Source organism: Hyperolius riggenbachi, chromosome 3 (assembly GCF_040937935.1).
Source record: "Hyperolius riggenbachi isolate aHypRig1 chromosome 3, aHypRig1.pri, whole genome shotgun sequence".
Lineage (NCBI taxonomy): Eukaryota > Metazoa > Chordata > Amphibia > Anura > Hyperoliidae > Hyperolius > Hyperolius riggenbachi.
This window is the reverse complement of record NC_090648.1, coordinates 345,353,473-345,381,166: the sequence shown is the minus strand read 5'-3', so window position 1 is coordinate 345,381,166 and position 27,694 is coordinate 345,353,473. Positions and strand designations below refer to the sequence as shown.

The 27,694-nt window shown below is 47.1% G+C and overlaps 1 protein-coding gene across 4 annotated transcripts in view; it reads right to left on the bottom strand.

Moving 5' to 3' along the window:
* FAM53C (family with sequence similarity 53 member C) overlaps positions 1–27,426 on the bottom strand; it is a 73,934-nt gene extending 46,508 nt beyond the window's left edge. For 2 of the 4 annotated variants that reach the window (XM_068277019.1, XM_068277023.1), the window contains exons 1-2: positions 26,647–26,920; positions 25,774–25,974 (exon numbers count right to left, since the gene is read on the bottom strand). In XM_068277019.1, coding sequence (XP_068133120.1) covers positions 25,774–25,851 — 78 coding nt within the window. In that variant the 5' untranslated portion in view covers positions 25,852–25,974; positions 26,647–26,920. Of the gene's footprint in view, positions 1–25,773; positions 25,975–26,646; positions 26,921–27,304 lie in introns of those variants that run through there. The other 2 variants (XM_068277022.1, XM_068277020.1) reach the window with 2 other exon arrangements.
* Positions 27,427–27,694: the final 268 nt, after the last annotated feature.

Sequence of the window (27,694 nt, the reverse complement as noted above, 5' to 3'; positions counted from 1 at the left end):
TCTCCAGAAAAAAATTATGAATGGTACAAGAGTGCATTTCCCTTAATGCAATAGATGCATTGCAGACTCAAGTGTAAAACTGATCTTAGTTATCACTGTCAGTTTATCATTGCTTTTAAACTCATAAAAATGTCCATTTTCCTCTGTAGTGGAAATCAAGCCCAAGCCAAAACAAATACAAAAACGTACAGCAGAGAGGTGGTAAGGATGCACAGACAGTTGACAGGAGCGCAATTGATGCTGCACATGGCCAGGCGCACTGGCCATCGACTGGCTGAGTCTCCGGAAACATAAAGTAGGTCACTGTGGGGGACTGGAGGATCGGTTAGAGACGGCACAGGGCAGCTGCAGGGAGCTGGTAGAGGCCCCAGATAAGTTAAACTGGCTTCTTTTTTATTACTTTAGTTTTCCTTTAAATAATCTGCACTTAACTTTCAGGAAAAGTTTCTGAAATTAAAATTGTCCAACCGCAGAGCTGTTAATCTGCCATTCGGAAATCTGTCCAACCTGGAAATGCTCGTAACCTGGCTACGACCCACTGCCACTAGATGTAACTAGGGGACAATTTTAAAATTCAAATACACAAAAGAACTGAGGAGTAGGACCTTGTGCTGAACTTTATAACAGGATAAACCAGGGCTGTGGAGTCGGTACAAAAATCATCCGACTCAGACGTATAAAACTGACTCCAGATTCCCAAAATTGCTCCGACTCAGACTCCTTAGTCTAATATTTACAAAGGCTATGGATTTAATAAAAAAAAAAAATAAAAAAAAAATCATCCGACTCAAGACCCCTTAGTTTATTGAAACCACCACCTCCAGTTACCTAAAATTGCTCCAACTCCGACTCCACAGCCCTGAGATAAACACAAAGAATGCACTTACAATCCACAGGTGTAAATAGCCTTTTAAACTGGGAACACTGAACTATAGCTAGAGGCAGTGTGTGGATGGGGTCTCTTGTCTATCAGGCACCCACATTAGATGCCATGTTTGTGCACAAAGTAACAATGATGTGGCTTGTGGGAGATGGAAGGCACAGATTTGCATAACATCTAAACACTGCCATCATATGTAATACAAGTTCTTCTATATTTCTGTTTATTCTGAAAATGTCAGGCTTAACCACTTAATGACCGCCTAACGCCGATAGGCGTCAGCGGGTCGATAGTGGTATAGCATGGAAACGGCCGCTCGGTCGAGCGGCCTTTCCATGCCAGTTCACGGAGGCTGTCTCCGTGAACAGCCAGAGAGCCGCCAATCGCGGCTAACGAGCGAAATGTAAACACGCGGGGAAGAAATCCCCGCTGTTTACATCATACGGCGCTGCTGCGCAGCAGCGCCATGACGTAGATCGGCGATCCCCGGCCTCTGATTGGCCGGGGATCGCCGACATATGATAGGCTGAAGCCTATCCTTCAATGCGCAGGACGGATATCCGATCAGAACCCCCCAGCAGGACATACCCTAGTGGGGAAAAAAGGGGGGGGGTGGGAGTCTGATCGCCAAGGCTCAATCCTGATCGGTGCTGCGGGCTGAAGAGCCCACGCAGCACCGATCACTGCAGAAAGCTCTGGGCTTAACAAAAAAAAAAAAAACCGGGGAATTCTCAAAATAACCAACCAGAAGCCACCATATTTGTTGCTTTGGACCTCTAAAAGTGGTCCGAAACTGACATAACATTCAATAAGAATGTTTTTTTCCTACTTTATAGTTTATCTGCTCTGAATGCTGCCATCCATTTCATTTTATTCAATCTGCTTTTTATTATATATTTAAGTCTTCTAGTGAGCTGTTCTTAACTGTGTGCATGCTTAAAGAGAATCTTTACTCTAAAATTCTTACAATAAAAAGCCTACCATTCTATTCATTATGTTCTCCTGGGCATATCTGTGCTGTTTCTGCCACTCCCTGCTGCAATCCTGGCTTGTAATTGCCAGTTTTAGGCAGTGTTTGCAAACAAATGACATGGCTGCTAACCAGAGTGCGATAGGCTGAGAGGAGCTCAGTCTGTGACTCACACAGAGTCTGCAGGGGGCGTGGAGAGGGTGTGTATAGCTTCTATCCTATCACAAGCAGACCAGCACATTTCTGCCTGAGTGCCTGAGCCCAACAAAGCAGTCAGGAGGAAAGAAGATTAGATTATATAAGAGATAATACAGCCACTGTGCAACTAGGAAAGGCCGCAGTAAGACAGATCACATTAGAACAGGTATAGAAACTTATAGGATAGAAGAAATAAGGCTGAAAATTTTGATACAGAGTCTCTTTAACACTGGTTTCACACTGTAAATTGGCATTAGCGATGCAGTACAGGACTGCACCGTGTTAGTACACAGTGTTCCCTGTCTGGCATTCGGTCAAGCTACAATTTATTTTTTTGGTGACAGTAGCTTTAACCTCTTGAGGACCATCGGTTTATAACCCCTATAGTGACCAGGCGATTTTTTACAATTCAGCACTTCGCCACTAAAAATTTATTGCGCGGCCATACAACTTACCCCCAAAATGAATTTTACATCCTTTTCTTGCCACTAATGGAGCATTTTTTTGTGGTCTGATTGCTGCTGTGATTTGTTTTTATTAAAATTTTAAAATATTTTTTTAATATAAAAAAAATAAATATATTTCCCTCCCTTCCCCCTTAATTGGCCCTGATTGTGATCCTTACACTACACTACCCTCTCATAACATCATCTTATGAGAGGGATTACATTGTGAGCCAATCAGAGGGAAAGATCACAGAGCTGTACAAATGTAAATATGCTTTTTTTTTTTTTATATATATATTACAGCCTGACGTCTCCGATCACGGCCGACAGGCTGATCGCCAAATCCCCACCCTGTTTACAGCTGGGGACAACTAATCCCGCCAACCGCACTTGACGCCAATGGACATTAGGCGGTCTTCCAGCAGCCACGCTTCCACCGCCCATCATCGTTAGGCAGTCAGAAGCTGGTTAAAGCTATAAGAAATTTTTAAAGCAAAGAAGAAATGCTGCGATTAAGACCACTTTAAAGAAGCACTAAGACAAAAAATAAAAATGGTAAATAAAAAAAAATTCACATACAGTGCATTAGCTATGTATTCACTCCATTTGCCATGAAGCCCTAAAAAGAGCCACCATAATTAGGGAGATAAAGTCCACCTGTTTGCAATCTTAACTGTCACATGATCTATCAGTATATAAACAACTCTTCTGAAAAGCCCCAGAGGCTTCAACACCACTAAGAGGCATCACACCATGAAGACCAAATGAAGACCAAGGAGCTCTCCAGACAAGTTCAGGGACAAGGTTGTTGCGAAGCACAAGTCAGTGTATGGTTATTTAGCTACCTAACGACCATGTCACGCCGATGGGAGTGACCGCGGCGGCAGCCCCAGGACCACCTAACGCCAATTGGCGTCAAGTTCTGGAGCTGCAGTTTGGCAGGGAATGTGTGTGCGCGCGCGCATATATGTTCCCTGCCGGTTCATCGTTCCCTGCCGCGGTCAGCAGACTGTTAAGAGCTGACAGGGGAAAGAATTACCCTTTGTTTACAATTGTACAGCACTGCTATCGTCTGCATCGCTGTACGAGGGACACTGGGCTGTCCCTCAGAGTGGCTCGATCTGTGTGGCCTCTCATAGGCTGATGCCTATGAGAGGCGGGGAGCAGTGCCAATTACCATCCTATGGCAATTTAGAAAGGCACAGGGGGGAGGGAGGAAAAGCCACCCTTTACTTAGGGGAGGAAAAAAATAAAAATAAAAAAAAATAAAAAAAATCGCAGCAGCGATCAGATACCTCTGGCAGAGTGTACTATTAAGGACACTAAAAGAAGGGGGGGGGGGAATTATTTGTGTGCTAAGTTGTAGGGCTGTGCAGCATGCTGACCAAGCATGTCCATAGGACCACGATGATAGAGATGAAGAGTAGTCAGAAAATAATCCATTGCTTAGCATTAAAATAAAAAGGCACGTTTTGAGTTTGTCAAAAGGCATGTGGCCCACTCCCCAAATGTATGGAGGAAGGCACTCAGGTTAGAGGAGACTAAAAATTTACTTTTCGCCACCTAGGCGCAAACCCCAACACAGTCCATCAGCCCAAGAACACCATCACCACGGTGAAACATGGTGGGGTCAGCATTATACTGTGGGGATGTTTTTCAGCAGTGGAGACTGGGAAACTGGTGCGAGTTGAGGGAAAGATGAAGGGCACTAAATACAGGGATCTTTTTTTTAGCAAAACCTAAGTTAGTCAGCGATTTGAGACTGGGACAGAGGTTCACCTTTCAGCAAGACAATGACCCGAAGCATACTGTTAAAGTAACACACACACACACATTTTTTTTTAAGCGGAAACATGCAAATGTGTTGGCATACCTCAATCTCCAATAGAGAATCTGAGGTCAGACTTGAAGATTGCTGTTCACAAGTTACCATCCAACATGATTGGAACAATTCTGCCTAGAGTGACGGGCAAAACATCTCAGTGGAAAGATGTGGCAAGCTCATAGAAACTTATCCTAAGTGACTGGCAGCTGTAATTGCTGCAAAAAGTGGTTCCACAAAGTACTGAAAACTTCAGCATGCATAACAGTTCACCCCGCTAGAATCAGTTGTCACTTTTGTGGTTTGCTTCACAACTAAACTAAATAATTTTGCAAACTCTCAAACAATTCATTTTTGAATTCCAGGTTGTGAGGAAACAAAACCTGAAAAATGCCAAGGGGGCAGGTGAATCATTTTTCAAGGCACTGTGTATATATGTTACGGCCAGAACCCGCAGTGTGGCCACTTCTAGTTCTGGCCGGCCACTTCGGGTTCTGGCCGGCCAATATGCGAAGTGGCCGCAGCGCAGCGGCCAATGTGTGAAATGTTTTGTTTATGCCGTCTCGCTGCGGCCAAATTGATGACAAAACTTGCTTAATTTAATGAAATATAGCCGGAGGCAATGTAATAGATGAAGCCGCCGGCTTTCGCACTGCCTCTCCCCGATCCCACCTCCCTCCTCTCCCCGCCTCCCATACAATACGTAGCAGCCGGCGGGGACATGCAGCCGGAGAGTCGTTCGTCGCGGCAGGGGAATCCTGCCGTTCCTGCAGAGCGGGTGCTGGCAGAAGCGATGTCTGCAGCCTCCCCCGCTCTGCTGCGACGAACGACTCTCCGGCTGCATGTCCCCGCTGGCTGCTACGTATTGTATGGGAGGCGGGGAGAGGAGGGAGGCGGGGAGAGGAGGGAGGGGGGATCGGGGAGAGGCAGTGCGAAAGCCGGCGGCTTCATCTATTACATTGCCGCCGGCTATATTTCATTAAATTAAGCAAGTTTGTCATCAATTTGGCCGCAGCGAGACGGCGTAAACATTACATTTCTCACATTGGCCGCTGCGCTGTGGCCACTTCGCATATTGGCCGGCCAGAACCCGAAGTGGCCGGCCAGAACTAGAAGTGGCCACACTTCGGGTTCTGGCCGTAACATATACACTAAATGTACATTTGTCCCAAAGTAAATGCACCATTTATTTTTTTTACTCCCTATGTAGCTTAAAAAGTGTACCCAAAGGTATACATACCTAGGGCTTCCTCCAGCCCCCTCAGGCCTGATCACTCCATCATCCTAAGTTGCCGCCTGGTTTGTCCACAACTTGCCCCAGTAAGTCGTCCAGTGGCGCCTGCGTGACCGAGTTCTGCGCAGACATAGAACGCTCCCGACCACAGGAGCACGATGGGGTTGCTTGTGCGATCAGCTGTGCATGCATAGTATGCCTCGGGCAATTTGCGGAGGATCCAGGTGGCGACTGAGGACAACGAGGGAGCGATCAGGCTGGAGGAAGCCCCAGGTATGTATCCATTTTTTTCTTTGGGTCCTTTCTCAGGTTTATTTAAACTTACAGTGGGTAGATTATTATTATTTAGTATTTATATAGTGCCGGCATCTTCCGCAGCGTTGTACAGAGTATATTGTCACTAACTGTCCCTCAGAGGAGCTCACAATCTAATCCCTACTATAGTCATATGTCTATGTATGTATCATTTAGTGTACGTATTGTAGTCTAGGGCCAATTTTTAGGGGGAAGCCAATTAACTTATCTGTATGTTTTTGGGATGTGGGATGAAACCGGAGTGCCCGGAGGAAACCCACAACCCCACGCAGAGATGGGGAGAACATACAACTCCTTGCAAATGTTGACCTGGCTGGGTATATGCAGCTTAAACTTACAGTAGGTATTATGATTGCCACTGGGAAAATAAGTCCACTACCAAACAAATTATCTGAAGACGGCATATCTAATGTCTAAGGCCCATACGCAATTCACTTTTTCACCTGAGTTTTCTCCTAGGTGATAAGTTTTTATTGCATATGCCCCCAAGTGTCAAGAAGGGGCTGGGAGCAGGCTTAGAGTCTGTTCACATTGCTTTAAAAACGTATCCGTGAGATAAGTTTTTAAACCTCCTCAAAAACGCAGGAATGTTAAAAATAGGATCAGCTTCCACTTAACATCACGTAAAAAACATGGATACGTGTGCTGATAAACGAGAGACGGAACACAGAGTCTGGATTTGGCACATTTTCCCAGACCAGACAGGAAAATGTGTCCAATGAAAGCCTATACAGACACTGTCCGTTCTTACAAGGGCTAGTCGCCGCCTTTGGGTCGCCTGCACATCCTCATACCCACCCGTCCCGCATCGCCGCCGCTTGGTCCCTGCAAAACAGCTTTGTGGCCAGGGTATCTCCATTGAGCCGTAAAAGACCAATGGGAATCCTCAGCAACAGAGAGAATTCTGAATTCTCATTGGTTCATGTTGAACCAATGAAAAATTCTCCCTGTTGCAAAAGAGAATTGGCCTGCTGCATGTATCTGCTGGCCTTCGGGCTGCGGAAGGGACAGAGTGGCGGCGACTGGCGGGACAGGTGAGCGGCAATGGATACGGGCCAACGTGAGCCACATGGAACGGGCGGGTATTTTCCTGCATGTGGATGCAGAACAAACAGTACACATGCGCCACGTGGATACGCTTACCGTTTCTGTTCTGCATCCACTCGAATGTAAACAGAGCCTCTTTTAGAGACATACAGATGTCAGGAACAGAAGGCAGTGACCGGAAGAGGTTGGGGGCTCTGATACACTGCTGGGACCATATAGATGTCAGGGATGGGAGGAGGCAGCAGTGACAGGAAGGGGCTGGGAGTTGTGATACACTGTTGAAGCCATATTGATGTGAGGAAGGGGAGGCAGTGGCAGGAAGGGGCTCGGAGCTGTGATTCACTGCTGGAGCCATATTGATGTGAGGAGGGGGAGGCAGTGGTAGGAAGGGGCTGGGAGCTGTGATTCACTGCTGGAGCCATATAGATGTGAGGGAGGGGAGGCAGTGGCAGGAAGGGGCTGGGAGCTGCGATTCACTGCTGGAGCCATATAGATGTGAGGGAGGGGAGGCAGTGGCAGGAAGGGGCTGGGAGTGGCGATACACTGCTGGAGCCATATAGATGTGAGGAAGGGGAGGCAGTGGCAGGAAGGGGCTGGGAGTGGCGATACACTGCTGGAGCCATATAGATGTGAGGAAGGGGAGGCAGTGGCAGGAAGGGGCTGGGAGTGGCGATACACTGCTGGAGCCATATAGATGTGAGGAAGGGGAGGCAGTGGCAGGAAGGGGCTGGGAGTGGCGATACACTGCTGGAGCCATATAGATGTGAGGAAGGGGAGGCAGTGGCAGGAAGGGGCTGGGAGTGGCGATACACTGCTGGAGCCATATAGATGTGAGGAAGGGGAGGCAGTGGCAGGAAGGGGCTGGGAGTGGCGATACACTGCTGGAGCCATATAGATGTGAGGGAGGGGAGGCAGTGGCAGGAAGGGGCTGGGAGCTGCGATTCACTGCTGGAGCCATATAGATGTGAGGGAGGGGAGGCAGTGGCAGGAAGGGGCTGGGAGTGGCGATACACTGCTGGAGCCATATAGATGTGAGGAAGGGGAGGCAGTGGCAGGAAGGGGCTGGGAGCTGTGATTCACTGCTGGAGCCATATAGATGTGAGGAAGGGGAGGCAGTGGCAGGAAGGGGCTGGGAGTGGCGATACACTGCTGGAACCATATAGATGTGAAGGAGGGGAGGCAGTGGCAGGAAGGGGCTAGGAGCTGTGATACACTGCTGGAACCATATAGAGGTCAGGGAGCGGAGAGGAGGTGCAGTGACAGGAAGGGGCTGGGAGCTGTGATACTCTGCTGGAGCCATATAGATGTCAGGGAGGGGAGATTAGACACCAGCAACAAGAATGGGCCTGGAACTGTCAAATGACTGATGATGTTTTGACTAGAGATTGTCTAAGAAATGCAGATTATTCCCACTTGTATTAATATTTCATGCAAATTACAGGCAGCCTAGAATTGGCCAAGCCAAATGCACTCTTCGTCAGTTTGGACCAGGGCAATGCATACTACCTGAGTATAATCCGAATTACTGTATATGCATCTCATTGAACATTTCTAGCTGTGACACCAGGAGAGAACCATTGTTCTACATATTTTTCAAAGAAGATCACTCTGCATTTTCCCATACATAAGTGATTATACGGTACTTCTTTATACTTTGTTTTGAACAGACCGGTTTCTTAACCTCTTTCGGAGGAGTGTAGTGGAAGTCTACGCCCTGTTTATGTCTCCTAAGCCTGCCAGGGCGTAGATGTCAACTTCCGCACCCTGGCCTGGCCTGCCACTACCACTTCCCTCCCACTCTCCCTGCTGTCGATATGACAGCACAGCTCCATGAGCCAGTCAAGATTTCATTGGCTCCTGACCCTGTGAGCCAATCACATTGAAGTGATGTCGGTAAGCCTGGAGCCAGAGACTGCCGGTACTGAAGTGGTTAATGTGTAAACCGTTCCCTTCTCTAGAGGAAAGCCTTTCAGACAACGCTGTTTAGTCAAAGGGAACCTAAACTGAGAGGGATATGGCTGTTTCCTTTTAACTATTTAAGGACCACGCTAATTGAAATCTACGCCCTGTTTTGGTGGGCTCCTAGTTGCCAAGGTGTAGATTTCAATTACCCGCCGCTGCGCGCATCCGCCAATCGCGCCACTCAAACCAGACGAGTCTCGCCACATCTCACAGGCTCTACCTGTCTCTATGACGGCAGAGCCATGTGAGTCGGTCAGGAGCAGTTTCATTGGCTCCTGGCCGTGTCTATCAATGTAAGCCACTCCCATTGGCTTACATTGATAGACACAGTGAGGAGCCAATGCACGTGGCTCCTGACCGGATCACAATGGCTCTGCCGTCATGTCCTGGGGGTCCCGGCGAGCAGCGATGATGGCGGGTATGTGCGGCGATTCGTCGGGATTCTGCGTTCCTGTACCAGCGGTCTCTGGTCCTTAAGGTGGCAGAGACCGCTGGTACTTAAGTGGTTAAACAATCCCAGTTCCTTGTCAGTCCTGCTGATCTCTTTAGTTGCATTAGTGGGTCACCGCACTGTGCAGGCAGCAAGCCGGACACTGAGGAGGACCGGAGCTGTGGTGAGGGACTGAATCGGCTGATGGGGGCTGGAAGAAGCCCCAGGCGAGTAAAAATAGATTATACTAGTTCGCCTCAGGAGTCCCTTATGATTAGATCTATATACCTGGGCCTTCTTCTAGCCCCTAGCAGTCTCTGTAGTCCCTTGATGTAATTCTGCTGCTCTCCAGTGTACTGCTAGCCCCTCCAAAAGATCGCCAACCACAACTGTGGTCGTGGGCAACTGCACACACCTCCTCCCTTAAAGGGAACCAGAGACGAAGCACCCTCATGTATTTGACCATATATATCAATGGGAACATGACAGTAAACACCTACTCTGCTCTTTGTTTCATTCTTCTCTGCTAAATCTGCTTGCGTTTACTGTCATGTTCCCACTGATATATATGGTCAAATACATGAGGGTGCTTAGTCTCTGTTCTCTTTAATTGCACTCCCATAACCAGGAGCAGTCTGTGGTTGCTCAGTTTCTTTTTTGTATGGACTGCGCAAGTACAGAACACTCCCAGCAACGGGAACATGATCAAAAGCTGCGCCCACAACGGATGTCGCTGATCTTTCAGGTGGGCTATCAGCGAACTAGAAAGCAGCAGAGCTTGACCACATAGCCCCAGGTAAGTAGATGTAATCTTTAACATTTCAGCTCTTATGTCCCTTTAAACTCCTTGGCTGTAACCATAAGTGTAGCTTGGGGTTACTTTTTACAGCAAATAGCTGTAACCCAGAGCTACACTCATGGAAACCACTAGTAGGGCCATGTGCACTGCAGTAATCGCATCTGAGCTGTTGATCATTGGCATCGCTGTAATAAAGCTGACAACATAGGGGGAATCGAATCATACAGAGTTCCCCTCCACCCACTACTGTATAGTTCAGGATGAAGACCTCCAGGATATGCCAGGATCCTGGAAGGTGAAATTATATATGTACGGGGGAGAGGAGCACTGTGTCTACCCAAAAGGGGGTGGGGGGGGGGGTGAGAAGAAACACTTTGCCCACCTATACATTGTGGTGCTCTCTGGCTATCCATACTGGGGGTGGATAATTTCTGGCTACTGGTAACAGGTAGAACAATGGCTACCTACACTAGGGGAGTACCTACGCCCTCAGTCACTCTGGCTGCATAAACAGGGTTGGGGGGGGGGGAATCTTCGCCTGCCTATACTAAGTGGTGTGATCATTTCCAGAAAAGGAATTGTAAGGCTCTTCTAAACAAATCTGGGAAGAGGTTAAAGCATAACTTAACACCAGCTTCTTCTGCAGTGCTTCAATTTAAACCACAAGTAAAAGGTTATGATACAATTTTCACAAGGATAACATTTTACACACATTTTTCGCATGGGTCTAGCATAATTGAGAATCATTGCATGTCAAAATATGCGTGGTACAAAAATTAGTCCCATCTTTTTTCTAGACTAGAATGGACTACAAAAAGAGAAGAAGAAAAAACAAAAACATTTAATAGAAACTATTTCATTGAATGTACTGCTTTCAGATTTCGAAAATGCCAAGGATTATCTTCAGAGAGCTTGTGCAGCATTGAGCATTGTTGTACCCAACACTTGACAGACACTATTTCTGGGGAGGTTTGGGAATTACAATTTGTGAACACCCGTTGAATGGACTGCAACCTGCTGCCACGTGGCCCTCAGAAAGTGCACGATGTTTGTTCACTGCTACAATGCATGTTTACGATGCTTAACAACATTCAGCCCAGCTTCACACTGCGAATTGGCATTAGCACCGAAAAAACAGGCCTTCGGGGATTACCACGTTAGTACGCGGTATTCCCCATCTGGCAGCTAGCCAAGCAGGAAGTGACGCTCACTTCCTGTAGCTGATGCGATCTCGTGCGCAGAAGCGTATTGCAAGAAAATAGACTTGCATAACTTCCGGTCGGCCGCATGTTAACGTAGATCTGTCCAAGCGTTGGGGATGCGGCGAAAATGTCACTTTCACATTGCATCACACTGTACCGCTGGAGTATGAAAGTATACATAGACCAACGTCCTGCAGTGGGTTGCAGTAAAATGACCGCAGCTCACTTCCCCAGTGTGAAAGGGCCCTCAGGGCCAGTATTCAGCCCTCAGACATTGCATCCAACATTTTCCAGACATACAGACGTTAGCAAAACTCTGGAAGTTGCCATATTTTCTGCCATATAAGACGCACTTTTTCTCCCCAAAACATTGGGAAAAAAGTCCGTGCGTCTTATACGGTCAATGCAGGGAATCCCCAACTTAGAAACGCCCGCCGATACAAAACTGCCGACCCACCGCAACATCGGTGATTCCCTGCTGTCCCAGCCGCATGTCTCTGCTCCAGTTTTAAGTGTCCCCCTCCCTTCCGACCCGTGTGGCCGCTCTGTCCAGCCCCCTTGTCTGTGTCCCCTGCTCCTCGTGCATTAAATGTCCCTCTCCCTTCTGACCCCTGCGTGGACACTATCCAGCCCCCTAGCCGGTGTCTCTGCTCCCCTGCATTAAGTGTCCCCCTCCCTTCCGACCCGTGTTGCCGCTCTGTCCCACCCCCTTGTCTGTGTCCTCCGCTCCCCATGCATGTTAAATGTAACTGCAGCCAACGTCTTACTGTATCCATGCTGCCCGGAGATCGCCGACATCCTCACTTTTCCCTCTAGTAACCAGCGCTTGTGTAGATGATGTCATCTACACAAGCGCCGGTTATTAGAGGGAGAAGTAAGGACGTCGGCCAACTCCAGGCAGCATGGATATAGCAAGACACGCTGGCTGCCGTTACATTTAACATGCACGGGGAGTGGGGGAAACACAGACAAGGGGGCGGGACAGAGCGGCTACACGGGTCGGAAGGGAGGGGGACACTTAATGCAGGGAGCAGCAGAGACCCATGCTAGGGGGCTGGACTGAGTGTGCACACGGGTCGGGGGGGGGGGGGGGGAAGAGACAATACACAGGCAGTGTTCTCCCCAGAGCCTTTTACCAGGGCGGGCCGCCCGGCTGATCTCTCTCGAGCGCCTGGGTAAAGTTATCCAATTCTGTGCGGCTCATCAGTGGTCAGCGGTGGCTGTATCATTGCAGCCAGCCGCTGTCACTCAGAGACACTATCTCCGCCCACCTCCTCAGCTCCCGGCAGTTGTGTGGAGGGGCGGGGAATGCAGGAGACGTCACGCAGCTCATATGAGCTCTGAAGAGTGGAAGCCGAAGCAGGGCTCTCTGAAGGTCCTGCAGACGCTGTCCTCCTCCTCTCTCTGTATGAGCATCTTACATGAGCTAGGAAGCGCGGCTCTGGAATGTCCAGCCAGACGCTGTCCTCCTCCTCCTCTCCCAGTACTCAGAACGCGCAGCTCTGATGTTTGTGGCATGTCCAGCCAGACGCTTTCCTCCTCTCCCTGTGCTTGTCCCAGCAGCAGCGTGTATGTGTGTAATCTCGCTGGCTATTATACCCCCCCCCCCCACGAACTTTAGGATGCTTGACACTTTGACCCCACAATTCTCCAGTCCTGCCACTGCCTTTTCCAGTCCTGATTGTTTAGTATCCCTTTAAGAGATTCCAGTACAAAAGACAGAGCCTAGCCTGTCAATTTATTGGGGGGGGGGGGGAATGCGGGGGCGCGATTCCCCACCTAGTGGCGCCCGACCTAACCTTCCACCACCCGGCTACTTTTTCATACCATCCGGCTGGAAAAAATGTCTGGGGAGAACACTGCACAGGGAGAGGAGACCCAGACTAAGGGACTGGAAAAAGCAGCCACACAGAGGACAGCAGCGGACACATAGGGGACATCTAGGGACACACAAGGGACACAGGCTGGACAGAGTGGCCACACAGAAGACAGGTGACACCTGGGGGTAGAAGGGGACACATAGGTGACAAAGGGACTGAAGAGATGACACCTGGGGTCAAAAGGGGACCCAGGCTGGACAGAGCGGCCACACAGAGGACAGAAGGGGGACACCCGGCGACATAAGACACCTGGGGATACACAGGGGACAGAAGGAACACAGGAGGACACCAGTTGGGGGAGAACATTATAAGACGCTCCTGGAATATGGACGCAGCAGGATTAGTGTATTATATTTCCCCCCCCCCCCCCCCCCTGGTTTTTGCCCTCTAAACATGGGTGCTTCCTATATGGCGGAAAATACGGTATCTACAAAAACCTCCACCCAACAAAGTTAAAGCGAGGCTTCGTTTGGTCACATAACAATTTTACTTTATTGTAAAAAAAAATCACAGCAATCACAGACTGAATCAAAGGACTTCTAATAAAATATTAAAAACACTTCGAACTTAGGTATTGACCTGACAGCCCCTGCGTCCCACACACGCATCACATCCATCCATCCATCCGTAACATTCATCCGATGAAAAGAGCAACTGCATGCATTTGTGAACAACCACAGAGCTCTGGGTAAGGACCTAATAGCAGGCTTATGCAGGTTACAGGAAGACAGTCAGATGAAATGTCACTTGAAGACCGTTGTTTAAAGTATAAGGAAAATACGGTATTACAGATGAATGTCAAATAGAAAAGATTTCTACTGGTTTTAAACTGACAAGGCCAAGCAAAATGCCTGTTTAAACAGTGTGAACTACAGCAGCAATTTTCTAGTAGTATAGTGGTGTGCAACTTTCTTACCCCCTCCCAGGCGATTTATGTTCAGGGCTGTGGAGTCGGAGCAACTTTGGGTACCTGGAGTCGGAGGTTTCATAAACTGAGGCGTCTGAGTTGGATGATTTTTTTGTGCTGACTCCACAGCCCTGCTTATGTTGGAGCTTTGACAAAAGTTTTTCGCTGACAGGAGCTCCAGTGCACTAAAGCTACACATACCTGCTGAATTAACTACTAAAGCACCTCAATGATTGAAATCTACACCCTGTTTTGATGGCTACCTGCCTGCCAGAGCATAGATTTCAATAAAACAATGCCGCGTGTTCGCCGCTCCTGCCGATCTTGGCGACATCTTCAAGCCGCAGCTCACTCGCTCTGCCGTCGCTATAACAGCAAAGCCCTTGGAGCGGGTCACAAGACGATTTCATTAGCTATTGACCCTGTCCATCAACATAAGCGGCTCCCATTGGCTTACGTTGATAGGCAGGGTCAGGAGCCAATGAAAGCAGCTCCTGGCCGGCTCACAGGAACTCTGCCATCATAGAGACGGCAGAGTGGGTGGCCCAGGTTCCGAACGTGCAGCGGTGGGCGGCGATTCGTCGCTATTCCGCCGTCTCTTGTACCAGCAGTCTCTGGTCCTTAAGGGGGCAGAGACCGCTGGTACTTAAGAGGTTAAACTGGGTTGAGAGGGCTGATAAAGACTACCGCGGATGGGAATCTAGCAAATGTACAGTGGCCACCAACCCCCAGGCACATAAGAAAGGGATCCGCCTGGCTTATCAATTCAACCGAGGGCACTGTTCTGCATGCCCTGACCACTCTGTGCCTACCTATCATGCATCACTCTGGTCGCCCTCCTCCCCCTGCATCTCCAAAGAGTACACCCCTCACATTTTTGTAAATACTTTACTATATCTTTTCATGGTAGAACACTGAAGATATGACACCTTGGGCTTGATGCTCTAAATGGCAGTAAAACTGCCATGCACAGGCAACACATGGCAATTTTATCAGTACTAACAGCAGGGGGACATTGTGCATTGCCCTAATAGCGCAAAGCACATTACTGAGGTTACCCAAGAATTTGCTGTGGTAACGCATGCCTGCAGCACACTGTAGTTTTATCACAGTTTAGTGCATCACGCAATTTGATATAATGTAGTCAGTGTACAGCTTGTAGAATGCCAAATTTACTGTCCCAGTAACTCAATCCACAGCCATAGATGTCTAAACAGGTTGCAACAGAAGTGAAGAATGTCAAAATTGTGCCCAAAGTGCCAATGTTTTTGCCCACCATTATTTTCCAGCACCACCTCAACTCTTGGGCATGGTGTTCACTTCACTTCGCGGGTTGCCACTGGAATCCTCACTCCTCCATGAAGACATCACAAAGCTGGTGGAGATTAGAGATCTTGCTCTTCTCCACCTTTCTTTTGTGGATGCCTCACAGATGGTCAATAGGGTTTAGGTCTGGAGACGTGTTTGGCCAGTTCATCTCCTTTTCCTCAGGAAGGCAGTAGTCGTTATGGAGGTGCGTTTGGGGTCATTATGTAGGTATATCTCCCTGCAGCCCATGGGGACCATGCTCAGCTTCAGTACGTCACAGTAAGTGTTGGCATGCATGGTTCCCTCAAGAGCTATAGTTCCCCAGTGTCAACAGCACTCATGCAGCCTCAAACCATTGCGCTCCCACCACCAAGCTTGACTGTAAGCAAGACACATTTGCCTTTATACTCTTCACCTAGTTTTACTCACACACTTGAAACTATCTGAACCAAATAAGCTTATTTTGGCTTCATCAGACCACCGTGCATGGCTCTAGTAATCCATGTCATGCATCTGCTTGTCTTCAGTAAACTGGGCAGCGTATGGTCAGAGCCCTAACAAGTTGCCCCCCTTGCAAAAGACAACCTCTGGATATGATGCTGAGCACATGCACTCAACTTCTTGTGTCAACTATTGCAAATGCCTGTTCCAAGTGGAACCTGTCCTGTTACAAGTCTGTATAATCTTGACCACCGTGCTGCAGCTTAGTTTAAGGGAGTTGGCAATCTTCTTATAACCCAAGCTAGCTTTATATGTAGAGCAACATTTAATTTTTTGAAGATCCTAAGAGAGGTGCCATGTTTAATTTCCAGTGACCACCAGTATGAGAGCGTGTGAGAGCAGTAACAAATTTAACACACCTGCTGCCTGTTCACACCTGACACCTTGCAACACTAAAGAGTAGCATGAGCCCAGGTAGGAAAAAAAGCAGAATTTGGGCAGAATTTTGACATTCTTCACTTAGGGGTTTGATACCAGCGGATCAGACATTAATGGCTGTGTGTTGAGTTATTTTGATGGGACAGAAAATTCACACGGCCATACAAGCTGTACACTGACTACTTTACATAGTATCTTCCAGGGCTTTGGAGTCTGAAGTCGAGGTCAGAGCAATTCTGGATAACTGGAGTTGGTGGTTTCATAAACTGAGGAGTCGGATGACTTCTGTACCAAATCCACAGCCCTGGTAAGTGTTAGATTAAGGAGTCAGTCATTTTTTGGGCACCTGGAGGTTTCATAAACTGAGGCGTCGGATGATTTTCTGTACCGACTCCACAGCCCTGGTATCTTCAGGGTTGTCCAATGAAAAACTATTTACAAAAATGTGAGAGGTGTACTTTTGTGAGATACTTCAGCAAAAGAATGTATTGCTAGCCTCAGCCCTGCATTGTCCACCAAACGATTAAGTCCTGATCCCTCCCCAGAGACAGTCCTCTTACATATGTGCATGGCTTCATGCTAGGCACCACATGTGCAAGCAAGTGCCCCCTAAAGTTAACCAATATGGATCTTTGAATATCTGGAAGCAGCTGTGGAGTCAGAGTTTTGACATGAGATAGCTGGGAGGGGGAGCAGGTTGCACACCACAGCACTATAGAAAACAGGCCTAAACTAGTCAGCACTAGTTTAAGTTGTACTGCACCTTTAGGCCTCGTTCACATTACAAACGAGGACGGGCACGCGGAACGCAACGCTTACGAACGCACGCCATCCGCGTTGTATGCGTTGCGTGGCTAATCCCATCCCTGAAAAGTGAATGGGACAGCCACGCGGTTTGGCAAAAAATGTGTGCAGTATGCGTTCCCGGACCGCACAGGTCCGGAACGCATGCAGTGTGAACATCAGACAGTGCACTTTATGCACTGTCTGATGTCGTGCGTGTCGGCCACCTGCACGCGTTTCCAAAACGCGGCTGGAAACGTGTGCAGTGTGAACGGGGCCTTAAACTTCAGGCAAGATATCAATTGCCTGTCATTCTCTCTCTCTCTTCTCTAGACATGCAGCCAGACTGCAAAACGGCAGTCCCCATTTAGGAGGTGCTAATGACCACTATGCCCCTAAAATCCCCAGCCTGTAAACCTGAGACAACGCTCTACTGCATATGAAACTGCTGTTTGTATACAGAGTGGGTCTAAATGAGTCTGCAAAGTCTTCAGACTCAGCTGGTGCATGTGCAGTAAAACTTCGTCCCATGTTTAAATGCCAAAGATCCATGCCACAGTAACTGGCAGATAGGTATTGCCATTAACCATATCTGGAAACCGTGGCTAACCTAACATTTACTTTAAAAAGTAAATTTCAACCTAAAAAAAAACAGGTTCCCATTTCTTAGTAATGACATTTTGCTTTGAAATAAGTACTGCAGCACCTGCCGTAAGGTCTATAAAATAACTATTCTTAAAGCATACTGGTTCAAAACAAGTTCGTGCAAACACCATAGGATGCAAATTAAAGAATAGTACCCATGAAGCATCAGTGGAGAAGTGCAAGAACTACAGCTCAGAGCAGTGGATTTTATTTTTTACCGTGTCCATTAACATGGCAAATAATAATTTAAAGCCATGAGTGTTCTATGGTTCAGATAGTAGGAACGCAAAAAAATGCATCTGTCAGGTTGTCACTGCTGTGACCCGCATTGAGAATTTCTTCACTTCCTGTCAAACCAATATAAAGCTAGTGAGATACTTCCTGTCTGGTAAGTGGGAAATTTCTACAATATCCAATCAGTTTTGCCTAATGCTTTAGTAGAATACAGATGTATATGTTGTTGCCAAAGTCAGAAGCGTGGCCTATTTTCACATTGGCCAACCACTGTGGGAAACTGGCTTAAAGAGACTAACAAAAATGTCATCCTTTTCTCTACTATCCTACAAGTTCCTTAACCTATTCTAATGTGCTCTGGCTACTGCAGCACTTTCTATCATCGTCTCTGTAATAAATATCTTTCCCCTGTCGGATTTGTCGCCCTGTCTGGAAGGCTGCCAACTCTTCAGTGATGATCTGTTATGCACGCCCCCCTCCAGGCCCCCTCTATGCACACTCCCGTGTGTGTTATTTAAATAAGGCTGCCTCTGCTCTCGTCAGTGAGAGAAGAGAGCTTTACAAGCTGGATAAATCGTCCTCTGTAAAGGTCCGTACACACGCCGGACTGGAGGCAACGACGGGTCCGTCGTCACCTCCCGCTGGGTGGGCGTTCCAGCGACAGTCCGGCGTGTATACAGTTTGTCAGCGGACTGATACGGCTGTTTCTGAGCGATCTGCTGTGAAAGGAGTGGGCTATCTGAGCGATCTGCTGTGAAAGGAGTGGGCTATCTGCAGGAAGAACCAATCAGCCAGCCTGTCACTCTTCAGTGGATGAAAGCTGCAGGGGGGGGGGGGGCGTACTGTACATCAACCTACTTCCGGTTTTGGTGGCCGTTTGCTTATAAACAAACTTTTTAAAACTGTTTTTTACTACTTTTAATGCGGCAGGGAGCAGCAAAATTGTGACAGAGGACAATAGGAGATGTCCCCGAACGCACTGGTATGTGTGATTTTAACAATACAGATTCTCTTTAAGTGATATAGTCAAGATCAGGTATAACTGTACATTGTAGTTTGGACGGTCAGGTGACAAAAAGGAAAATCAGACGGTGACTGACTAAAGGTGGCCACACACGATACAGTAAAATGATCCGATTTTACGGCAATTCGATAAAAACTATCGGATCTCCTGAAAAATGTAAAGCTTTTTTTTCATTCGACTGAAAATCCAATCAGATTTCCCGTTTTCTTCGATTTTTATTGATGCGGAATGCCAGATATTTTTCTTCAATCTTTCTAAAGATTGTATGGTGTGTGTTAGATTGTCAGTTTATTAATATACACACCCTAGCAAATTTGGCATAGTTTGCAATCATTTTTATCATAATTGGGGAAAAAGAGTAGTAAGCACTGAAAAAGGTGGGCTTGTGGTCGTGTGTAGAGGGAGGGTGCAAGCTGGAAACACAGCCAGAGCAGTACTCTGTAACAGGCAGACATTTAACACTGCAAACCCAGAGAAACAAACCATGCCAAAAAAAAAAGGAACACAAAGTAAATGTAAATCAACAAGTTTCCATTACTATACAGGCAAACGTATTCCTGCCTTCCAGCACTGGTCCAAAGAGGCAAAACGACTGCTCACAAAACTATTTCGCATGCAGAGTGGAGTACACCCTTGATCTTGTAAGGATTCATAATTCCCTCCATCGATGTGAGCACACTCCAGACTTGCTTGATGATGATGATGATGATGATGATGATGATATTATAGGCGTTGGGGGGGGAAGGAGTTAGCTGAAATACTCTACTCACCTCAACATGGAGGTCTCTAAGGGATAATAGGGACTCGGTATGAAGTCACCAAGGGATAGATACAAATGTGCCTAATGAATTTTACATGCACCAGCAATAAGTTTACTTCACTGCAAAACTGCTGTTTTATATCAGCATCAACATGGCATCATTCAATCAGAAAAAAACAAAAACACAAACCGAATGTTCATCTGTTAAATTTATAGAAAAATATAAATGCATACTAAAACTACAAAAGATGGTTCTCCTTTTATAGGTATTTAAATTGCACAGAATTTAATCATATATCACATTAACTGTTTTATTGCCCATTACATTACTTGATTTTCCATTGAGCAATCAACACTTAACAATCCAAAAAAGTGTGGCCAGTTGAGAGTAAAACTAGTGGTTCAAACGCTGCAAGCAAGTTCCTAGCCATTCTCCTCCACTAATCAAACATTTCAGGCACCTGTGGAGGGTTGCAGGGCTGTGGAGTCAGTCCAAAAATCCACCGACTCCGACTCCTCAGTTTAGGATTCCACCAACTCCGACTCCTCTAATTTGTATATTACAATTTTGTTGATTAAAAGTATGTAACATGAAATTCGTCTCTTAACTGCCAACGCTTAGGAATTTTACAAGACAACTGAAGTGAGAAGGATATGTAGACTACTATATTTATTCCATTTAGACTAAAACTGGTCCTTGGTAAGAGTACTTGTAAAAGGTACAAACTGGAACAAAGAACATCTATCAGGCCCTAGGCAATGTAAGTGTGGGTACATGTAAGAATGATGTGCAGGTACTCTGCAGAGGAATGAGGAGATTCTTCCTCTATTACACATTCTTCATGCACAATCTGAACAAGGTTTATGGGTGACAGACAACACCTCTGTATTCAATGTGCACAGCATTCTCAGTGGATTCCCTACAGCTCTGTGGAGAGTGCATATGTAGAGTATAGTACTACTGTGTAACAAAGTAAACCTGAGACAGATGAAATTAAAGTTTTATACATACCTAGGGCTTCCTCCAGCCACCTTCAGGATAATCAGTCCCTCGTTGTCGTCCTCCACCACCTGGATCTTCTGCTAGGAGTCCAGGTACTTGAGCCAGTCGGGCGTAGTGCGCATGCACACACTCCGCCGCCAGGAGCATACTACACCTGTGCAGCACTATTGCGCAGGGGCAGAATGTTCCTGGCTGTGGGAGCGGCATGCGGCCGAACATCGCTGACTGGCTGAATTACCAGGGCTCATATCAGAAGATCCGGGTGGTGGAGGACAGCGAGGGACTGATTGGCCTGAAGGGGGCTGGAGGAAGCCCCAGGTATGTATAAAACTTTACTTTTCATCCGTCTCAGGTACCCTTTAATTTGTAGTCACCAAACCAAATTTTAACAACATATCAAATTATTTGATTTCATCAGCAAAGGGAGTGCGTACATTTGCATAAATCAGCATCAGTGCAGAATTATTTCCATCTCATTGACCATCTCTATTAGTGACACAGCTACACATCAGGCTTTATTCTTACAGCATAGATGTTATTTAGTATATATAAGAGATTCCTGTGTACACATCATATATATAGTCACAATCAGATATGTATATCTGACCTTAAAAATACGGGGACTGCTTTATTGAAGCAGCACAAGTAACTAATTTTGATTGGTTTAATTCATTTTTGTGGACTAAGCACAACTATTACTGTATATATACATTATTTTTAATGACGATTATCTGAGAAATAGAACATTTTATCATATTTTCTATTTTAATTACAGTTACAAATTCATTAGGAGTCGGTGCATTTTTTCCCGACTCCAGGCACCCAAAATTGCCCGACTCCACGACTCAGACTCCACGACTCCGACTCCACAGCCCTGGAGGGTTGTAAAAGCAAAAAACTGACACTTACCTGGGGCTTCTGTCGGCCCCCTGCAGCTGTCATTTCCTGCGCTGTCCTACGATTCTACGTTCCCCCGCCGCCGGTCTTAGTCTAATTATTCGTCTAACTAGACGAATACTGCTCACTTCCGATTGGATCTCTGCGAGCTTACTGCGCAGGCCACAAAAACCTTGTACTGAGCAGTAAGCTCCCAGAGACGCAAGGGGGAGCAAGCACACCCGTGGCCATGGCCGCGCAGCAGTATTAGATGATTAATTAGACCAGGACCAACGGCAGGGAACAGGGGATCGTAGGACGACGGCACGGGACATGACAGCTGCAGGGGGCCGATAGAAGCCCCAGGTAAGTGTAAAGCCCCATCTACACGATAAGATTCTTTGTGCGATTCGATTACGATTCTATTTACGATCCGATTAAATCAGACATGGCCGATCGGGGTTCGATTCAACTCTATTTCCCATTATTTTCCATTGTTTTGCAATGGCAAATCAAATCCCGATCGGCCATGTCGGATTTAATTGGATCATAAATAGAATCGTAATCTAATCGCACAAAGAATCGTATCGTGTAGATTGGACTTTTGGTTTTTACAACCTTCCACAGAACCCCTTTAAAAGCAAACTCGAGCCGAAATCAGATACTTTTTATGAAGAGAGGGAAGCCACAGGATCCTATTGAGGCTTCCCTCGGTTATCGCAAGCCCCTCGTTGCTCCATGCTACTGTGCATGCAGGCAGGCTTACTCAGCTATTGCATACACATGATCCAAGAAGAGGAGCTGCGCGGTCCCGATGTGATTAGGGAAAATGCCTTATCGCTAATCTTCCAGGGGGCTACGCTCAGTGACTGGGAACATCAGACCAGCCAGGGAAGCCTCAATAGGATCTTAAAGCTTCCCTCTCTTAAAGGGATACTGGGGGGGGGGGGGGGGGTCGGGGGAAAATGAGCTTAACTTACCCGGGGCTTCTAATGGTCCGCCGCAGACATCCTGTGTTGGCGCAGCCACTCACCGATGCTCTGGCCCCGCCTCCAGTTCACTTCTGGAATTTCAGACTTTAAAGTCAGAAAACCACTGCGCCTGCACGCTTGTGTCCTCGCTCCCGCTGATGTCACCAGGAGTGTACTGCGCGGACACAGACCATACTGGGCCTGCGATGTGCGCTCTTGATGACATCAGCGGGAGCGAGGACACGGCAACGCAGGCGCAATGGTTTTCAGACTTTAAAGTCTGACATTCCAGAAGTGAACCGGAGGCGGGCCGGAGCATCGGTGAGTGGCTGTGCCAACACAGGATGTCTGCGGGGGATCGTTAGAAGCCCCGGGTAAGTTCAACTCATTTTCCCCTGACCCCCCCTACAGTATCCCTTTAAAGTACCGGTAAGTATCCGATTTTGTTCCCAAGCTTCGGCTCGGGTACAGTTCAAGACTTGCTATGCTAGAGAGTTTTGACCTACAGTTCAGATGAGTGCTGACAATACATTAAAGGGAACCTAAACTGAGAAGGATATGGATTTTTCCTTTTAAAATACCAGTTGCCGGACTCTCCTGCTGATCCGGTGTCTAATACTTTTAGCCACAACCCCTCAAGCATGCAAATCAGGTGCTCTGACTGAAGTCGGACTGGATTAGCTGCATGCTTGTTTCAGGTGTGTGATTCAGCCACCACTGCAACCACAGAGGTCAGCAGGACTACCAGGCAACTGGTATTGCTTAAAAGGAAACATCCATATCCCTCTCAGTTTAGGTTCCCTTTAAGCTGAATACTCTCCTCAGGACCCAGGAAGATGGATACCAGCAACGTCCCACGATGATGAGCCCTCCCTGACCCATCTGCCTGGGAGCAGGTATACGCGATGGTCAAGAACAAGAGTTCATGCAATTGCAGGACTTTGTGCAGAGGTCATCTGGGATCTTAAATATCTGGTCCGACGTGACAGTCGTTAATCGCCACGTCGCCAAGTGCGTGCCAGTGCCCACGTTGCGAGATCGCGGAAACTATCACTCGTCCTTTACAGGGATTCTCAATTTGAACTGCAATGTGCCCTGTGTTTCCACTCACAGCTAGGTAGATGTAAGCAGGTAAGTAGTTTAGTGGATATCCCTCTTGCCTTGAAGAGGGTCGTAGGTTCAGGTATGGTCCGGACACTATTGCATTTGCATGGCATTCCCTCTTAGCACTCGTTTCCTCCACTATTCCAAAACATTAACTGGGTACCCCAAAAATTGGCCTTTCCCCTACAAAACCTCATACACACAACAAAACAATTGGTTATCCCTAAAATTGGTACCCATACACTTACTGATTTTCCTGTTCGATGTCCAAAATGTTAAAAAATGTCCGATTGATTAAATTTTGATCGCTTTTCACCCAAAATCGATTGAAATGAATCGGAGGCAAGGTAGAGCAGTAGTCGACCAATAGGCTAGAGAGTTGCATTGCAATGCTGCAGTTCAATCGGTATTCTATAGACTCCCTGCTGGAATCTACTGAAAATTGTTGTGCTGTGTGTGGTAGGAATCTATTCTTTTCAAAAGAGAACTCATCATTTTGCCACATTGGGCGGCAACCTACAAGTATGGCTTAATCTTTTTAAGCAGGTAATCATGCCCCAAATATAACCTTTCCCATTACCGAATAACCCACCTTTTCGGCAACAAACCTTGAATGCTTATGGATGCTGACCTCACTTTATCCTATATCCCTTCTCAACACCTAACCCATTGTTGCCCAGCCCTCATGGGCACCAAATCCTAGCTGGCAAAACTTTTCCCTCTAATGTCACTGAGACTAATGATATAATTGGTCATGTATCAAAAGCGAAGCCAAATCATGCACCAAAACATGGGTTGCTGAAGACACCTGCTTCACCACACAATGATCTATTGTTCCACCAGCTTGCCAGCTCACTGAATCACTGATGTACACCTTATTCCAGATGCACTAGCTCATGAGCAGATAAATGAAAGGTACCTGCAGAACTGAAATAGTTGCCATACAAAATCCCCAAGGAATGTATGTTTGTACTGTAGAATCTTGTTATAGTAAACGCTGACTAGTATCATCTCCGACTTTGTACCTGTATGAATATACAACGAATCCGAATATAGCAAACTTCTGTTATGGTAAACTACTAGGCCATGTCACCTAGCGTTTACTATAAAGAAATTCTGTACAAATTGATCAAAAACTTTTCTGTATATAGAAGAATTCTTAAAAAAGAAAAAAATGGAAGCATATGACTCTAGGATGGGACCTACTTTATTGGAGTACTGTAGGTAAACATATTACCACTCAAGTTGACAATAGCACATTTCAAAGCAAACTGGAAGTGAGAGGGATATAGAGGCCGATATTTCGTTTTTAAACCAGTAATATCAGTTGCCTGGCAGTCCTGCTGAGGACTCTGGCTTCAGTAATGTCTAAATCATACACCGGAAACAAGCATGCAGCCAATCTAGTCAAGACCTAGGTTAGAAACATCCAAACTGCAAAGGGAAAAACAAACACCCGATCTGCATGCTTGTTCAGGGTCTATGGCTAAAAGGTATAAGATGCAGTGGATCATGAGGATAGACAGACAATTTGCATTGTTTAAAAGTTATATTTCTGCCTCCATATTCCTCTCACTTCAGATTCCCTTTAAAGCACATACTAAAACAACCATAACAAGCACTACCTTACAACCATTTGCACACGAAAGAAACTTGCTAAAGTAGATGCTAGTCTACTTCAGGGGACCCAACAGGAATTCCCACACAGCAGACGCACTACATTTGGTCGCAACCAGTAATTTGTAAGAAATAGGAGACCCATGAGGAAACACAAAGGACACTTGCACATCAGGACCCTAGCCTTCAGGCATGGGACTTACTTCGGGCTACCACCTCCGCTGGCACAACTTTTCTAGACCTATTTGTTTTTTTGCTTTGGTAGAGACTCCCGCTGGGTCCCCCATTTCTTACAAATGGAAGCGGCCGTTTGTCTATGTGGACAGCTTTATAAACTACGGATCTGAAAACTATGTATTGGCACCAGTGCTCAAGTGCCCGTAAAAGAGTTCTACTAATGAAGTATGCAAAACATACTCTGCAGTTGACTCATTTCAAACAAAAATCATATACTTATTTTGGCTGATCGTTCCTTACCAGGCTTATACTGAAAGATTTGCATTTAAGATCCTCCAGACTTTGTTTTTGTAATTGTTCTGTAATCATGGAGATCATGATGCCTAGGAATGGCGTCTCATTTGTCTTCTCAGTAAGGAGTATATGACATGATGGCAAGCTCAGTGCCAGTCTTGACTGGACTCGACAAGTTTAATTTCAATTCCACCCCATCATGCCATCCTGCATTAAACAAACACAAAGTCATTTATGCAAACACACAAGAGTATAAAAATTGTAACTACGAACAATGGGTCACATATAAACACGGGTCAGTCTAAAAGCAAACGTATTGGGCCTAAATGATGTAACTAAGCAGAACTCCTCTGATCAACTATATGAAATCACACATCAGAACAATTTATATTTAATTCAGGGTCTACTTTAAAACTAAGCTATACCACATTTATGCTTAAGCAAAACACCCCATTAAAACAAGTGGTACTACCCAAAGTGAAATGTTCATATGTACATTTTCTCCCTTATAGGCACCCCATTTCATTTCTGTAAATTCCAAAATGCATCACCACATGTGTGGGAAGCCAATTATATTAGCACTGTAAAGTAAGCAGACAGCCTGGGCTTGTATGTGTGGCTAGATAGACGAGCATGCACTGGGCCCTACACTACAGCACTTCTAGAATGGGCCGAATGAAAACAACACGGTGCTCTGCTAATATGGCTTACTGATTGCTGCAAAACACAAGGCCAAATCTCATGCAAGCTAGAGAGGGTCTCCTGCCTTTTAGCTGCAGACAGTGATCTACAGATGGAGGCTCTGGTACCATGACATGGGGATGCTGTGTATGAAGGAGGATGATGGGGGGAGGGGAGGGGGGACAGAGCATCTCTCACCACCTCCAAACCAATGCAGCGCCGGCCTGTCTGATCGGTGACATCTTCCGCCCGTGCCGAAGAGAACGATGCTGTGCAGCTGAGGGCGGCAATGACAGGCCCCCCAGTGACTGCAGCTCTTGCTCTGGAGCATGAAGAGTTAAAGGCTTGTTTATCTCCCTCCTCAGGAGATGGCCTGGCCGGCGCCTTTCCCGGGCCGCATCCTACACCTCGGCGATCATCCAGGCCTCCCCCATCAGCCCGCCTCCCCTTCACCTTGTCTCTGCCGCCCCCACCTGCTCTGTCGGTACCTGCCCCGACTACGACCCTCCCAACGACCCAGAGCAGCTCTGAGCCACCAGCGGCCCTGCAGAGCCCTTAAATATCGTCTGGAAAATTCCACTTTTGTGGGGGTGGCCACTGGGCATCGGCGCGCCACAGCAAAACGCAGAACGGCAGTAAATCTTTCCCTCAAGCTCCGCGTAAAGCCAAATAGCAAACCTTACTGCAGATAGCCTTCCGTACTGGAAACAGGGCACTCCAATTAGTAAAAGACAAGGCGTAATCCTATACCCCTACCCACAGAAATGTCAGTCAGCCCGGTCCCCCAGTGCGGAACAAACCATCATACGCTATAGACGGGGCGGTCGCCTGCCGCTGTGTCAGGCTGCAGGCTCACCTGTAATGGCTATGCTTGGAGGCGCGATGACAGCGGAGCTCGGTGCTGTGTCTCTGCTTCCGCCACATCCTTCTCATCAGCGATGCTGGAAGCTCGGCTCAGCCGGTCACATCATAGGCCTTCTCACACACCCCCGAATCGCCCGAGACTGTGCCGTATGCAGAAAGAGCGTGCTGGGAAATGTAGTCTTCCTGCAGGAGGCTGCTGTGTTTGTCCCTGCATCCAGTGACTTGTGGGTGTGCACTATGCATCTGAGCATCCTAATCCTAGTGATGCTGCAGGCCTGACCCTCAGCAGCAGTAGCAGCTTGCCTCTCATTCAGCTAGGGCATGTCTGGAGCTGAATAAGCTCAAACCATTCCTTCCATGGCTAGAGACGCAGTAAGACGTG